At 35.4% G+C, this 16,949-nt stretch overlaps 1 protein-coding gene across 3 annotated transcripts in view; it reads right to left on the minus strand.

The window, feature by feature from the left end:
• The window catches only part of MAP3K21 (mitogen-activated protein kinase kinase kinase 21), a 40,983-nt gene that overhangs the window by 947 nt on the left and 23,087 nt on the right, over nucleotides 1–16,949 (minus strand). The window contains exons 3-10 of one of the 3 annotated variants that reach the window (XM_013200676.3): nucleotides 16,093–16,241; nucleotides 15,153–15,328; nucleotides 9,872–10,112; nucleotides 7,937–8,059; nucleotides 5,221–5,337; nucleotides 4,505–4,655; nucleotides 3,373–3,467; nucleotides 824–1,576 (exon numbers count right to left, since the gene is read on the minus strand). In XM_013200676.3, the coding sequence (XP_013056130.3) occupies nucleotides 824–1,576; nucleotides 3,373–3,467; nucleotides 4,505–4,655; nucleotides 5,221–5,337; nucleotides 7,937–8,059; nucleotides 9,872–10,112; nucleotides 15,153–15,328; nucleotides 16,093–16,241 (1,805 nt within the window). Of the gene's footprint in view, nucleotides 1–823; nucleotides 1,610–3,372; nucleotides 3,468–4,504; nucleotides 4,656–5,220; nucleotides 5,338–7,936; nucleotides 8,060–9,871; nucleotides 10,113–15,152; nucleotides 15,329–16,092; nucleotides 16,242–16,949 lie in introns of all 3 variants that reach the window. The other 2 variants (XM_013200667.3, XM_013200684.3) reach the window with 2 other exon arrangements.

The raw sequence follows: 16,949 nt of genomic DNA on the forward strand, positions 1-16,949 counted from the left end.
AAAGAAAGAGAAAGTATTAAACACCCACTAATTGGATGAATGTTAATGGTGGAATACAGTCCCCCAGATTTGTCAAGTTATTATGAATAATTACATACGCATAGAGTACCATAAAGAATATTACACTTAGGCCACTACAGAACATGACTATTGAAATTCAGAACTTCTGTTATTTTCAAAAAGTCATTAATCATGAACTTATCCATTGACATGGTAAGCAAATTTAAAGACTTTTTTTTCTCTGCTTCTATTTTTATTGACAACTTAAGGATTTGTGGAGTATGTGACAGAATTCCTAAGTGAAGCAAGCAACTCAAAACTTACCAGATTTGCTTTTCTTGAAGTTAAAAATGTGCAGTGTCAAAATGATGAGAATTTCCTCACTTACACAGACTGTGAAACAAGTATATGTTTCTCAGTCTCACGAAGTCCCCAAACCACATAATGCACGCAGCTGACAACGTAACTTCAATTTATTTCACCATTGTGAAATAATGCTGCCATTGTACATTTCACAAAGAGCAGGTTATCACTGACATAAGAAGACTAGTAAAACCTATTTTTGCAATACTTGAGAAAAATAAAGCATCTTTTCCAGTGAAACCTTCACAATACCAACAATGTAATAGGATCCTATTCCAAGGCAGGTAGCTTAACACGGGGTTCAGACACTGAGGACTTAGCCACATACAGTTATGATCGGTGAGCTAACACTTGACAATGTAATAAAGATCTAGTGACTCATTACTAAACAGTTAGTTTCCGTATGTTTTCTGTTTCTATACTTAACAATTCCCCACATCTGAAATTCTCAATTACCCACCTGTGGTCTGAAAATTGTTCCCATCTGATAAGGTTCGTCTGTGACCCAATACACGTAACTTTGTTGAGGAATCATTTGGCGCATTTTCAGATTCTTGTTGCAGACACAGATTGAAAGGCCGATTTTTTAATCGTGTAGAAACTGTGTTAGGAGCCAGCTGTATTCTCTGTTCTCTCTTACTTTCATAAGTTTCAGATGAAAAGTTATCATTAGAACTCCGTGGATTGCAATCACCAAGCACATTGCTTATAAATGCATCTTCACTGTCAGACTGAAGTAGGCATTTTGTGGAAATGGAGGGCATAGACAGAAGATTCACAGTATTTACAGCTGGATTTAAGGATGGAATACTTGTTTCCTCTTTCTTGGACTGCAGTCTTGTAGGGCTGGCACTCCTGCGAAATTTTGAAGCACGCTGAAATAGTCCATCACGTTTCTTCTTCTCATCTTTAGGCAAGAGCTCCTCTGGACCCTGCGATTTGTTCAACTCTCTAATATCCAAGCCCAGGGCAACAGATGCAAGGAGGACTGCACACCCATAAAGCACCGAATCAGTCTTCTTTTTCTGCATCGTTCTGCTCAGACTGTTTGTAGGTGTCATTTGAGGAGTACTATTTGTAGAACTAGCAGAGGTTCCTTCTTCAAAGCTCTCTTGCTCTGGTGTATTCTCCCCTTGATCATCCTTCCAAAGAGGTAGATTAATATAGGCCTGATTTGGCAACTTAATTGGCTTTGGTCTTTTACTGTCCAAACCTTCAGGAAGAAGTCTCTTATCAGTACATATACCTAAAAACATTACAATATACTTTAAGAATACAATTCAGCTGTTATGCATGCCTGCATATGTACAATAGGATTTTCTATTACTTGCAAGTATTAATCTTGAGATACGCCGTATACCCCCTTTAGATGTGGTCAGAAGTTCAGAGACTCACATTGTAACAATCAGAAACACATCCTTAGCCTAAACTTTTCAAATTCTCTGGATAGTCTTTAAAATAGCAGAAGAACCATTTCACTATAATATCATACTTTCAGCAACTCAAAAGCAAACCCTAGTAGAAGAAATTTGCAACCAATCTTCCTGAGTACATAAGCTAATTGTGAAGAAATTGTGTTTTCCAGAATTGGAAGACTGAGTTTTATTTTTAAAAAGGCAAAATATATCTTCCAAAAGTTACACCACAGTTGAAAAGCAGATATTGTGTTTGCACAGCTTTGGTAGTGCTTTTCAAACAACATGAAAAATATTCCTGTGTATACATTACTGTAAAGTGATTTAGTATACACAAACTGAGAGATGAGATCTGCAACAGTTTCTTTACAACACTTCCAATTGAGCCCCGTTACAAAATCCATTGAATTTTTCCAATTAATTCAGTAGGTCATGGTGATCTAAAATAAAGAGCAAATTTGACATTTCACATCTAATGACAAATAAAAAGAAAGGTGGAATTTGACTTGCACGTGTTATTCCATTGTAAACTACTGAACGGTAGAGAGTAAACATGGAAATATTTGAAATGCAAATATGTAAACTTGTATAACCTTCTGTGTGTAGGGGTTTAATAGTAAGCTAATAAAACTTTAAAATTGCTATCTGTGATGCCTTGTTTTATACCCCTACCACTATACAGGAAGATGAAAATGCCTTTTTTCTAAGAAGAAAAGCAGTGTCCAAGCAGCTCGCCATTCCCACTTCCAGCTGGTGCACATCTACCAGATGCTATGGACACCAAGTTATATCACAGTTTGTTGGGTTTCTCCCCCCATGACAGTAAGTCTTCTCAGATAGTTAACTTTATTTTCTCAGTTAAGAGAATCTGTGTTATAGAAAGTATGTGCAAGCATGAAAATGATTATGAATACTGTATAGGTACAGCACACTACAGGAATGGACATAAAAAGCAACATTTTGCTTATATTAAATGCTATTATGTCCCTGATTTTTCCTTATGATTTCCTGTAAATCCCAAAGTGTTGCCTAAATGACCGAGATTTAAAATCCACCTATTTTTTCATGAAAATTTAGAGAATAACCATCATTAAAAAAAAACATGTAACAAATATCTGGAAATATATCATGGCTTACAGGTTTTAACTTACCGCATTTTTTCCCTGTCTATGCAGAAGCCCCCAACAATTAAAAAAAAAGTCATTAATGATCATTTAAATGTCAAGACAGTTAATGATTTGGGTATTTCTTTACAAAAGAAGCTATAAAGCAGTGACTGCAGACCTAACACACAAATCAGCCTATTAACTCAAAAACTTGGAAAAAAATCTGTGATAGAGCAGACCTCACAAACCTGTATCTATTTGTTAGCTGCTAATGATGGAAAGGTAAAGATTTTACCACTTATTTTTGTTATAGATAGGTTTGGTTTTTGTTCTTTTTTTTTTTCCCCCATAGGAATAGCATCTGTAGCATGACAACTCTTAATAATCTGCATAATCCTTGAGGAACTTGAACAATGGGCTCTATACCACTGAAGATAGACTTAACACTATCATATTGCAACTTCCACTTTTTCAAAAATAGCTCTTACCTTGGTCCACAAATAGTGAAGCTAAAGGAACACCCTTCTGATTTTTCATTACAAGGGTTGACCAAGGGTTGCTGCCATCTGAAAGGGGTCTTATTCTGAAATAATGATAGTTATTTTGATATTACAGAAGATATCATCCTTATACATACTTTGACAGAAAAGCGCTACAATATCTTTCTCTTTAAACTACAAACATGTAGTACGTAACTTGAAAACAGTAAAGCTTCCCAAAGTATAAAAAAAGGTAATAAATAGCACGGTCATATGACTATAAATTGATATATGACTTAGGATCAGGAATTTATTCTAACATGAATATTTCAGGGCATAATAGCTTAAAAAGGAAAACAATGAAAAATAGGCCTTGGCTACCTAATGAACAAAAGTTGGTGAAAACTGGGACAACATGTTCACCGTCTCAAACTGACACAAATAACAGAAATTTATTATACATAGTGACTTTCAAAGAAACAAAAATATCATAAAGCCAGTTTCAATAGATGGTCTGGAACCAAGCAGGTTAGCAACCAGGTAAATGCGCGTATGACTCCACAAAACAAGATGCATTAAAGTAATTATACATGCTAGATGCAAAAGGAGCTCTCTCATTAGAAAACAGCTAACCTCCTGTTTTCAGCAATGAGAGAAAACTAAACACGTTCAACTGAGTTTTAGAACTCTTTCACCCTATGTTTGTCAGTGTGAACAGTGTTGCTCGTGTGCACTGTGTCTCAGGTACGCAAAGTCACTCTTACTTAATTGTGTTGGAAGAGCCCACTGGTTACTATGCTTGCAGTTCCTCAAGCCAGTCTGAGGAAGGGCGAGAAAGACAGAGAAGCCATGAACGCCTTGTATGCATTAGTAGTTCAGCATGCCAGTATGGTTTAAGTCTCAAAAACTACAGATAAAGGGTTATAAATAAGAGCCACAAAAACATTAAGACAAGTAAACATTTTATCCTCAACTCTACTTGGGAGAGCTACTCATCGTTATTATAGTTCCTAAAGTAAAAAGAAAGTGTAGGACTGAGTTTTGGCTACAACTATAGAGTACAGAACTTGCTCGCTACCTACATTAGTGATTCAGTTTCCAAGGACACTTAGTATTATCAAACAAAATGTAGTAGACATACTTGTCCTTACAATCTGCACGATCCTTTGTTTGAACTGAACTTGGTCCCCATGTACAACCTCTCTTTTTAAAATTTCTCTTCGCATCTTCAAACTCTTCTTGGTGATAAGTTGTACTCCTTCCCCAGGTTCTGTTACTTTCATCTGAAGTTACTAGAGATTGGATTAAAAAATAAAATAAAACTAGACTCTACAAAAAAAACCATGCAAGCAGTTTTATTAAAAAAAATAAAATATTTTGACAGAACTCTTTTCTTTACTGCAAAATCATTCTGACACAGTAACACAAAGAGGAGTAAACAAAATTTGAGACTTTCTTCTTTTACAAAAACCACCACGAAAGCTGCAGCAAAGCAAAAAGATGAGCAAGCAAGCAAAGTAATTTATGAGCTGAGAAGACACCCAAATTAAAGACAAAGCCACAATATGATCATATTCTCCATGCTTCCTTTAACTGAGAGCCTTATATTTAGGTAATTCAGACAAGTGAATTAGACTGAGCACTTAAATTCCAATGAAGAAAATACATGCTGTGGAACAACTGTTATCAAATGAAACAGGATACTCCAATGTGAGAAAGATTAATGCTTTCTTTCTCAATAAATCCAAACAGATCATATTTTTAGTGTCAATTCTTCATTAAATGCTTAGTCTGTCACTTCAGGTCAGCTGTGAAATTTAACAGAACCAGCACCTTTGAAACATAATAAAATCTTGCCTTTTTTCATAACCTCACTGGGAAGTTCATATTCACTTGTGATATCTACATCTTGCTGGTACACATATACACTGTTTCTTCGGCCATTAGTTGTGTGTGTATCTGTTTTGGGAATCACTGAGGAAAAATTAAGAGAATGTAGTAGAAGTCTTAGTCAAGCTGGTTTCAGACAGGGATCTGTTTCCCTTCTTATATTTTTAGCTTTGGTCATAAAGTCTGGGTCTAAAAAGGCACTAAGCATCTTTTGATAGAGGGTTTTTACTGTAAGGTTTACAGGGTCCTCTTTCTAGGACCAGTCCCAAGAAAGTACATTTTGGTATGCAGCCAACTGGAGAAGTAAATTGCTATCAATGTAGCACACTCACAGCTATGATGGAGACATAAGAGAAAAACAACCTAGCTTGTTATAACAGCATAACTAATGATGCAGTCATTTACATGCCAGGTCTTCTGCCATTCCTGCACCATTGCAGAGTATTCTCCTCCCTCACCATACACCTTTTCACCAGTTCAACTTCTTGTGTAGTAAAACAGACTACTTGCCTTCTTTAAACTCCCATATTTCAACTGTAATTCTGGGGCCTATGGAATGTATATCTTACAGGTTCTCCTTCCCAATTCAAACAGCTTTCAGAAGTAGCTGAATTTGGTTTTATGACAAGATTTACAAATTGACTAGATTTTTATTTTAAAATAAAAAGCATTTAGATTTGGAAGTTAGAATCTCTGATGACAAAGCAAAGCAATCAAGCAACCAATTGTTAGAAATGCCTGTTCAAATCACCTGTATTTGAGTAAGTCTTCTTGAAAGAAAGACACTTTGAAGTGAAATCAAGATAAAACATTATTGTGGGAAAGAAAATTTATTTTGCACAGGTGCAGATGGGTGTGGAAGCTAAATTGTTTCACCTAGATACTCCTGATAGATCTGATAAGCTTTTAGGTAAAGCCTAGGGATTCACATTCAAAAGTAGAAGAGTGCTTCTTTTAAAGGAGAGCCTTTATGTTGTCCTGTATGTTTTAGTCCTACAAATACCAATGCCTGCTCAAAGAAAAAAAAAAAAATCTCCAGTGGCACGTAGCACACATGCTAGGATTTAGACTGGCACTGCTATGCACAGACTATGAATTAAAAACAAACAGAAAACCCCTGAGTTTTGTGCCAATACCTGAAACTTGCTTCATTTCCAACTTCCATGCAGAGCAAGGAGAACCAAAGATAAAACAAGACATTCTTGTTTATATTTAATTATGATATTTCATAAACAGAAAACCTTTTTTCTTACTGCAGAAAGATAACAAAAACAAAAATCCACAAAAAAGCAAGGAAAACCACCACAGCCACAACACTTCGAAGAGGTGGGAGGAACCATTATAAACACTGCATCAGCTAAATTCTTGGGAAAAAAAAAAAAAACCACCAAAAATGCACTTTGCTTCAATCTCAAATTTTCTTTAAGAAAAGCAAGATGGGGTTTGTCCACCTCTTTCCATTACTCACAATATATGGGTAGTAACAGTCTTTGGCCAGGAAACTCTATGAGTTACAGTTCAGCAAATACTGAGGTGAATTACTATTGTCAGAAAAGACACTATTTTACCTTTAGACAGTAATTAATGAAAAAGACTGCATAAAGCATAGATATTCCAAACAATAAAAGAGATGTAGTTTCTATTCAACTTTTAAACAAAGTTTCAGGTTGGTTTCAAATAAAAAAGAATTTTCAATTTCTCCTCCTCAATCATCTCTGTTACAGCCCAGATTCTCAAATAATTTCCTTCAGAGGAAACTACTCTGGCAATGCCAGACAGCCACCATCCATAAGCAATAAGCTGAATTGTGTTCCACTGGTTTTATAAAGAGAGAAACTTGGAAGGTTTTTCCTCTCATGTGACATTCCATTTCAAATATGGATAATCAGACAATCTACTTCACACAACAGATTAAAAAGTATAAAAGCAACCCATCTCTACGTTCCCAAAATTCTTTGGGAATTTGGCATTCCCAAATATAAGCATTGGCTTTACTATAACAATATGACAAGTTTACTTCCAAATTCGTAACTGCTACCTCCACTACATTAGCTTAAACAGATTCCCTTCTGGCATCAGTATACAGGGAATAACGTAGACCTGCAAACACAAGCACCATTAGTTACTAGTGTAAGATTCCTTCTTTATTTTTTTTTTTTATTTTTTACTTTTTTTTTGTATTTGCTTACAGCTTACTTCTTTTCTCCTGAGCAAGGTGAGTTAGTGGTTGATTCTTTGGCCTTTCTACTTTACAAGACTGCCACATTCTCTGAACTTTTTTTGACGGTCCACAGTTGATTTAACTTTGCAACTCTAATAAATCTAATAAAAGCTTGTTTTCTATTTTACACGGGTTCTAAACATGATGTTTTCCCTTTTGCTATTATCAATTTTGATTCTTTACTGTTTTATCCACATCAGTTTACAAATGAGTTACTGAAGTTATTAAGAAAATATATGATTCAAAGCATTCATAATAATTTTGAATTATTGAAAGTTAGTAAGCATTTTAGCAAGATTATCCCTTTCACCAAACAACAACTTGCAAAAGTTAGAACAAGTTAAGTGACCTGGAAATCAGAAACCTGTCTGAAATCTGATCCTACCACCAGTGTTTCAGTGAGTATATAAAACAAACATTCTTTATTGACCAAGTGAACAAACGGAAATATTGGAGACTTACATTGTATAGCTCGAAGACGAGGAATTATTGTGGGGCTACTTGATGGACTGGAACTGTTACTGTTTAAACTCCTCCTCTTATCCAGATTAGGGGATGCCTGCACTGTTATTTTGTGCTGGAAATCTATTAGAGAGAATTTTCAAAAAAGTGTTAATGTTTTAAGTAAAGAATCTTCAGGAGATTATACCGCTGTACTACTTAAACCCATTAAAGTATATAGTGAATTAGACTTGACTGCACAAGAGATGTTCATACTAAAAACGCTGACAAACTCTGACCCTTAATGTAACAATTTAGATCTTGAGCCAAACAGGTAGGATTTCATACCTTCACAGACTCTGATAGGTTTGCAGTAATACAAAAAAAAAAAAGTAGCTACATCCAGCTGGACCCAAACTGAGACATATCCAGATGGCAAGCCATCATTCAATCTTTTTGGTTGTCACAGAGGGAAAGAAAAGCTAAACAGACATACTGCAGTATTTCATCTCAAACCAATCAACATTCAATGAACATTTCAAAGTTTAGATTCAGATAATTCCGAGATGATCATTAAGCAAAGGTGACTGCTTGTGCTAATACTGCTGTTAAACATGGTATATGTTTGAATTACATAGAGGATGGGCACTCTCCACAGCAATGAAACTTGACTTTTTTTTTCCTTTTTAACACGTGATTTATGTACAACATAAAAGGTAGCATCAACAAAGAAGTCACATACATCAACACATCAGACAAAACACCAAAATACAGAATTTGAAATATTTCTACCAATGTATTAAAAATAAATATTGGAAAGCAGGAAAAATGTTATGAAATTAAGTTTGACCATATGCTCTTCTCTAATTCCCATCAACAATGCGATTAGTTTGTATGCTATTGTTACAACAGAACTGCCTCAAGGACAAGTTCATTTGAATGATTCTTGACAACAAAGAACTAAGTGTTATTCTGGAAAAACTGTTTCTCACTTTTTTCAAATTAAATAATGGGCAAAGCCAGGAAAAAAAAAAAAACAACAAATGTTTAGTTTAAGCTTGTGATCCAGCCTAAAGCAACATCTGAAAACAGGTTTTGAAGAAGTTGACGTGCTTGCCTAGGAGTCTGTAGTGTGAATTTTTTGTTATTGTTTTTATTATCATTTTTAAAGTAGGTAAAATAAGTGTATTCACTAGAGCTGAAACTGCTCTAAATATTCATGCACGTCTCTTTTCAGCTTCCAGGTATATGATTCAGTCCGTGCTGTGACAACATGGAATTAGTTACTCACTGCATTAGCAATAAACTGACAGACCTAGAAACCACTGAAAGAAACACAGCTCACTGACACCAATACCACTCGTGAAGACTTGCCAATCACAGGCATAAGCTCGAGTTTCTCTATTGCCATCGTGTGGCAGCATTAATAAGGTGAAACGAACAGTCCCTGACAATAGAACAGTCTGACCTTCTACCACCATTGCAAAAGTGGTATTGCAACAGATTTGGACCTCCTTATATTTTTTGTCTGTATGAACTGCTTTTTCCACTAGGTATTGGCAAGTTCAAGGCAAACAGTACTATTTGATCATTTTAGAAAGTTCTGTGATGTAATAAAAAGGTACTTTTCTATCAACACAATGACAGCAAAATCTGAACTTCAGATCAGCCTCAAATCTTTTGACTTTCCCTCCTGATTTGCTTTTCCTCTGGATTCAAAGGATTTCTATCTGAATCAGGTGAAAGATTCTTCTAATTGAAGTAAGGACTACTCCACAAAATACAACATGTGAAAGTGGTTCTTTTAAGAAAAAAAAAATCTTACAAATCCTGTGCACTATTAGGATAGAAGAGTGTAGAAATGAATTAAAATAGTGTCCAATACTGAAAATTTTAACCACGGAATTGAAGCCTGCATATTTAATATATACTGTGAACTAGAAAAAAACTGCAAACCTGAAGGCAAACTAATTCTGTGCCCATCTTTAAGTTTTAACCGGCTTCTTTTGAATTTGCCCTTCCTCTTCTTTACATTGGGTTTCTCTTGATTTAACTGGAATATCATGATATTTAGTTCACGCTCCAGTACATCAATCTCGCGTTCTGCTAGCTGTTGCTCACGGCGCTTAAGTAGTTCTTCTTGAGATTTTTGCTGAAGAGCTGCTCTTGTCAACTCCTCTTCTCGTGATCGAAGCTCCTGAAAATGAGATTTACACAAGTGAAACTAAGTTAACAACGTGAAGGCTGTATTAAATGAAATGTCAAGTGTAGAAAGGTTGTACTTTCTTATCTGTTTTCATGATGCACTATATATATTTCACATGCACATATGACCTGACCATCCTCCATTCTGCATAAGCCAAGATTCTGCATCGGGACACAAACAAGCATGATACAGATTTCCTTTCAAGCATTTAACTTGAGTCACTTTACTTAAGCTAGGTAAGCGCTTGCAATGGAAACAATATAACCAACCAAAGATTATCAACTTACAGCCTAGCAGAAAGTGTGCTCTAACTGCGTCACATCAGAGACTCTCTCATTGCATGAGAGTTTCTTCTACACACTAAACAAAAAAGAATGACCTGACGAAGACACAAGTGAATGCATTTATCTCAGTTTTCCTAACCTTTCCTGTTTTTCAGCCATGTATTAGGTAAAACTTTTCTATCTGGAAAAGCAATCAGTATTATAATGAATGAAAATTAGTGTAATAGGATAAACCAAGTCATAAGACAGAAGACAGCTGTTTCTTAATTAAAATCCAGCAGGTATCTGTATAACATCAAACAACTAACCACTGAATTACACCACATGGACTCTCCAACTATTAAACCCATGAAATAGTTGTTCTTTTGCCCTCCCTCTTCCCCCCTCTCCTGCCCCAAGAGTGAGGAAGCTTGTTAATTTTCAGTGTAAATAAATTCTCAAGGGTAAACAACTTTAAGATGGTAGGGTTACAGCTATCTTAATCTTCAACTTACAAAATTTGTTATAAATATATTTGAAATTTAAGAGACTACGAGTAAAGGAGAAGCTACAATGTGATTGATACCGTATGTTTCTCACTAGAGAGTTGTTTTCATTTTAACATACGATTGTGTACATTCTGCCTGGATTGAAATCAAAATTCAATTGAAAAAAAAATATTAGAAATTAGATTATGCTAAAAGTTCTAGATATATAATAATCTTTTTCCCCCTACTTAAAATTCCTTCATTTGTCATTGTACAGTCTTCTATTTTAAGAGCGGACTGCCTACTTCTGGTCATCAGTATCTACCAACGTCATATGCTAGCACAAACCCTTATCTTATGCCGAGCTTTTATTGAAATACCGAAAGCATAAAACAAATATTCTGCTCTTTCATCTCCCACTTTGCTTTGAGTAAGGTAGTTTCTGGACAGTATCACTTTGGTACTTTCAAGGGGAAGAAAAAAACCACCAAAACTCTGTTCTTGCCTAAAAGACTGTGGATGTCAAAAAGAGGTTAGCACTGAATCGAACTCTGGTTCAGCGAGAAGTATCTGTTCCTCTGAAAGGTTTTTTTTTTTCTTTTACAACTAACATATACACATTGCTTATCACTGTTTTCAAATTTAATTTAAATGATTGACACATTTCATGCGCCTTGCTAATTTTAAGTGAGCTTGTTTCAACAGATTTTTTTTTTTTTATCTTTTTTTTTCCCTCCCCCTCTTAAATCCAATCTGCTTTACATACACACCTTGGCAAAAGGTAATTACGTCTCTTGGGAATTCAAAGGAGCCTGTCTTCATGCCAGCAAGTTTTATTTTTTTTTCGTTTGTTTGTTTTTTAGAAAAGGAATTTGATCACAGTTTAGAAATTACTGCAAATTATCACTTTCCTCCTTCTCCTGTTCAGTCAAAACTGGACAAACTAAAACAAGGGTTGGAAGCAGAAGCCACATGACTTCAAATTTAGAATAAAGGTACTTCAGATTTTAAATAGAAAATATGTTTATTACTATGAAGCATTAGGAGATATTGATGATTATTCACATCTTGTCCTCAAAGCCAGGTTACATAAAGCTCCAGGTTACAAGGAAAAGATACTGAAAAGGTAGACAATCTGGAAAATGGAAGTGTTTCTTCATTGAGGGTTTTAGTATTTACTCTTTTCCAAATAAACTAATTAAAGATAGACTTATTGCAATTAGTTATGCAATGTTTCTACACCACTCTACAATTAAAACACCCATTATAAGGAAGCTAGGAAAGAGTTCTATATTTAAGTTGCTCAAGAATGCTCATCAAAAGATTGTGATCTTCTCCTGGAGTGGGTGTCACCATCACTCATTTAGAGCAAGCCCTTGAGGAAATTCCTCCAGCTATAGAAGTTCCTCTTGCACAGGGAATAAGACTCCGTACAGGGCTGTTGTTGTTTTGTTTCTTCATTTTATTATTATAAATACTTCAGAGACGTGAGTTTCTCCCAAGTACCTGTCAGTAAAACTGATAATGTGCCAAATTAAATAAGCACAAACTTCGGAAAGCCTTGTTTAAGTCAAAGTTACATGCTTTCATTCTTTAACAAGTTTACCTAATTAGGGCAGATGCCTTTGGAGATGCATTTAATTTGGCAGATGAGAAGTAAGTTTCATTTTATATTTTTCCCTCCCTAATTAAGTGTAATTCACTTTTACACCAAAAATACAACTCTTCTCAGAAAGCTTTGCACTAACTTATCTAATCCTCAGCTTAATTTGGTCAGTGAGGTTTCCTTCAGTAGAAAAATCTCATAATTGACTAATGACTACAGAAAATAAACAAACAAAAACATGAATGGGAATGCCTGTTCTCATAACAATTACTCCTACAGTAAAAAGGAGAAAATGGTTGGTTGAGCAGTTGCTGGAGGGGAGGAAAACAGCTAGGCCCTAGAGCAGGTTTTGGCAGTGGCTGGTGACCCCACAGTAAGTAAAAAGGAGCCTTTAGTCTCCATAGAGGTACTATAACTCATCTGGAAAGGAAGAAAACTGACAGCTAGAGAGGCACGTAGCCCAGCTGTAGCAATCCGTATACCTGTTGCAGACAGAGGGGACCATGCAGATAAACATGTCCAGGTCTGTGAAGCAAAATGGAAGAGGGAAAACCAGAGGGCAGAGGAAAATGCAGATCAAAAAGAAGGAAGATTATTATTGAGGACACTATGAACTTAGTGGTGATCAACAAATTCTGATAACCAAACGCACTTATATTACCACAGGGGATCCGTAAGATCAGGCCCACCAGCAGGCACTAGCCCATAAATGGCTTTTGTGACGTTTGGTGAGAAGATGCAAGGGTCATGGACAGCTGACAGTGACTTGCAAGATGCAAGTTTTGGTTTTGATTGTATCAAAGTTTAAAAGTTTCATAAAAATTCTTCTGGAAGTCCCTGTATCTCAGTTCTCTTCTTCCTCACCTACTACTACTTAATGAAAAATAATGACACATACCGGACGATAATTATACTGCAAGAACCCTGCAAAAAACAAATCCCTGTCTGTTACAAGTGTTTCTAACAGTGACTGGAAAAGACAACTGGCCTATTCCAGCTGGTATCTTTATCAAGATGTCTAAAGGAAAATATAAACCTCATGGTGATTAAGAAACATGCTGAGGTAACTAAAGGAGAGGACAAACAGAACTAATTGTGAGGGCTCATTTAGCATGAACATACCATAATATGAGAACATGTAAAGAAGATCAGTAACAGGAATCTAGATAATAAACAGGAGAAACTTGATTCACTGATTCATGAGTATAAAGCGGACCTAATCTTATATCTGGCAAGAAGAATTCATGAACTACAATACTGAAAGATCAATAATTTAAGTTTGTTCAGGAAGAAGAGAGAAAACGGCTTTTCCCTTTTTGGAAAGGAAGCCACATGATACAGCCATGTAACAGGATGAAAAGCTTTTCATTCCAACAACTGAAGAGAATGTTCACTAGCAGCTGCTGAAAGCAAAACATGAAGACTAACAGATTCAGAAGCTGCACCCCAGAGTTTTGAAGAGAGACAGCCAAAGGATTCTGGATTGGTGACCTTAATGTTTAATGAGATTCAGGAGGGGGAAAAAATAAAACAGGATAGATAATAGGTAAATAGGATGGTAAGCAACTATTCATCTGCCAGGTTGACAGCACACATAAAACAGTGCACTGGCTGATATATAGCTTCATTAACAATGAAAATTAAAGAACAATATAATTAAGGCCAGTCAGCATGCCTATAAGAAAACGAGATCTAAAAAGATCTAAAACCTTTTTTCTTCTTTTTAAGTAGGATACAAGTCTAGCTAATTAAGACAATATTTGTTAATAAAATTATTTTGCTCAGCTGTGTGAATTTTTGTATTTGGTATCGCCCTAGTTTCTAAATAAAATGGAAAAGGAACAGACTGGCCAGCTACTATAGCTCAAAAGTATAATCATAACTAGGAAGTTTACATTAAATGGAGCTATTAACAGAGTGACCTCATGGAAAAAAATCTGCTCTTTACCCACAGTTATTAGCATATTAAACTTACAGAACAAAAAAGAAAACCATGAAAATTTGCAGCGGTTATTAAAATTAGGTAAGGGGTAAATAAACTCTGGTTTGTTTGATAGGTGATGCACTTAAATATTCAGAAAAAGATAACATGCTAAAAAGCGTACATGCCACATTTACAGATCTACAAGCTGTTTTCTTTGGGAAAGCAGATGTGGATATGTTGCCTTTTCAATCATTGGAATTGAATGACCTATTCACATGATAACCCCCAGTTATTATAATAACATTATGCTTTCTGTCACACTTAACATTTCACTTCAACTTACGTACTTCTAACAACAGCCTCAGCATTCAAGACTGTATTGTTTTTATTACAAAAGAAAGGAGAAAAGCAACCTTGCCTGAAATTTGAGGAAACCAGTAATCAAACCTTTTTTTCTTAAGTAAGCTTGCTACAATACAGTTGAAGTTCTATCTTAAAATACTGTTCAGAAACGAATTAATGGAATTTAAGAATAGTACATCCACCAACAAAAATAAGAAACAAAATTAATACCCAGTTTTAATGAGAGTAAATCCTCTCCTCCATGTAGTTTATCCTCTCAAGTGTGTCTCTGCAACTAAATCAGGTTTATAGTACTATTTTGATAAACCACAACTCAAAAGCTCAAAACTGCTGTATCACAAACATATACCCTTCCTTCACTGCCATGCAACAGGAATATGAACTTACTTTTTCCTTGGTCCTCAATTCATTGAATATCTGCTGAATTTCCAGTTTCCAGTCATCTTGCATAGAATGGAAAGACTCTTGAGGCATTTCCGTCATAACTGCCCCCTCAATGGCAGTAAGCTGTTCAAGAATCAAGGCAAACGATGGTCGGATATGAGGGTCCTGCTCCCAGCATTCTAGAATTTATTAGAATCTCATCAGTACTTAATAATACATAGGCCTTTCTGAAGAACTAAATTAAATTTCAAGGTATTTGCTACCGTACTTCAAGTTATATAATACATTACCTTCATCTGCAAGGCTTTCCTATTTCCATGTTCATAAAGCTATATCTACATACCTGCATTTAGAGGCCTGTTTTTGTTTATAGCCAGATTTTTTTCATCTCTATCTTTAGGATCTTAAATAGCAAAACTAGCAGTACTGCATACAAGCGATACTTATCAAAAGGTAAAGAAATTCATTACACATGAAGAAATAACCATTAGCAAGCAACATTTATTTCTCTCCAGAATATTTCAAAAACATTTTTTTGACACTCGGAAAAAAAACAAGATAAAAATGCCATTTGCAGTTCTTCCCCTTGGGATTTTGTCGTATTTACCTTGTACTGACATGTAGTATATCATGTATTTTATGAAAACTAATGCAATTTGAGTGTAAAAAGAAATAAGTAAAAAATAGAGCCATAAACAGAAAAAATGTACTCTGTCACCACTGAAAAGCAAAGTGGTATACCGTAATACCGTATGACTTGCTCAGAAACACATTCAATTGTCTGTAATACCAGACTGCTGTGAAAAAAAAAGAACAAAATACTTTTGTATGCTCTGCATTATCAAATAAGGTGTTTATTTTAACTCCTATGATTATTACAGACAAGGATACATACCCCCAAACCATAATTATTTAAATACATAGGAAGAAACAACATAGATACCTTTCATTAGTTTTGCAAATGGTTCAGGACAAGTGGATGGAATGGGCAAAGTAAGCTTATTGACAGCAACTCCGTAAGCCACAGCAAGGCCATCAATGCCACGGTAAGGAACTTCTCCTGTAAGCAGTTCCCACAGCAACACTCCATAACTACAAAAGGTAATTTTTTAAAAACAGTTATTTTCAGAATACTGACACATTATTTAAGAACAAACAAGTACCTGTCCAACCACGTACTGAAATTTATGAGGATTTCCTGTGTCAAAAGTAAATGCCTTCAAGAGTTGACTCTACTTCAGTCATCTCACACCTTTCCACTACTAGGGATTAGCCAAACTGGATCAACTAAGACTTGCTCACATCCTACTCATTGTCATTTAATAGCTGAAAAAAATATCGACACGAAGGACTCCTACTCAAAATGTAACCTGAAGTCACTTCTATATTAATGCTTGCGTCATGTAAATCTCACCTATGATGAAAGTCTGAACCACAGGAAAACAAGCAACCCTCTCCCTGCCAAAACCAAACTGAATGAGAAAGAAAACCTTGGCAGAACACTCAGACCATACAACTTTCCAAACCTTTCACAATTTACTTAGATGTACATTAAAAAAAAAAGAGAAGACAGCTTTGTTTAGAAGTTTGCACTTCTATATATTCATATATGTATGTATAGACAAGGGATTATATATAAAGGCCTGTTTAACTTTTCCAACAGATGCTACAAGAGAACGGGCTACATAAACTGATTTCTCCATGCTAGAAAAAAGTACCATTGTCTGCAATGAAAGGTGATGGAAAGAGATCTTTTCTTAGTGTCAGGTATGGAAATCAAGAATCATAGGAATTCCTATT

This window comes from Anser cygnoides, chromosome 3 (assembly GCF_040182565.1).
Source record: "Anser cygnoides isolate HZ-2024a breed goose chromosome 3, Taihu_goose_T2T_genome, whole genome shotgun sequence".
In the NCBI taxonomy this organism is placed as follows: Eukaryota; Metazoa; Chordata; class Aves; order Anseriformes; family Anatidae; genus Anser; species Anser cygnoides.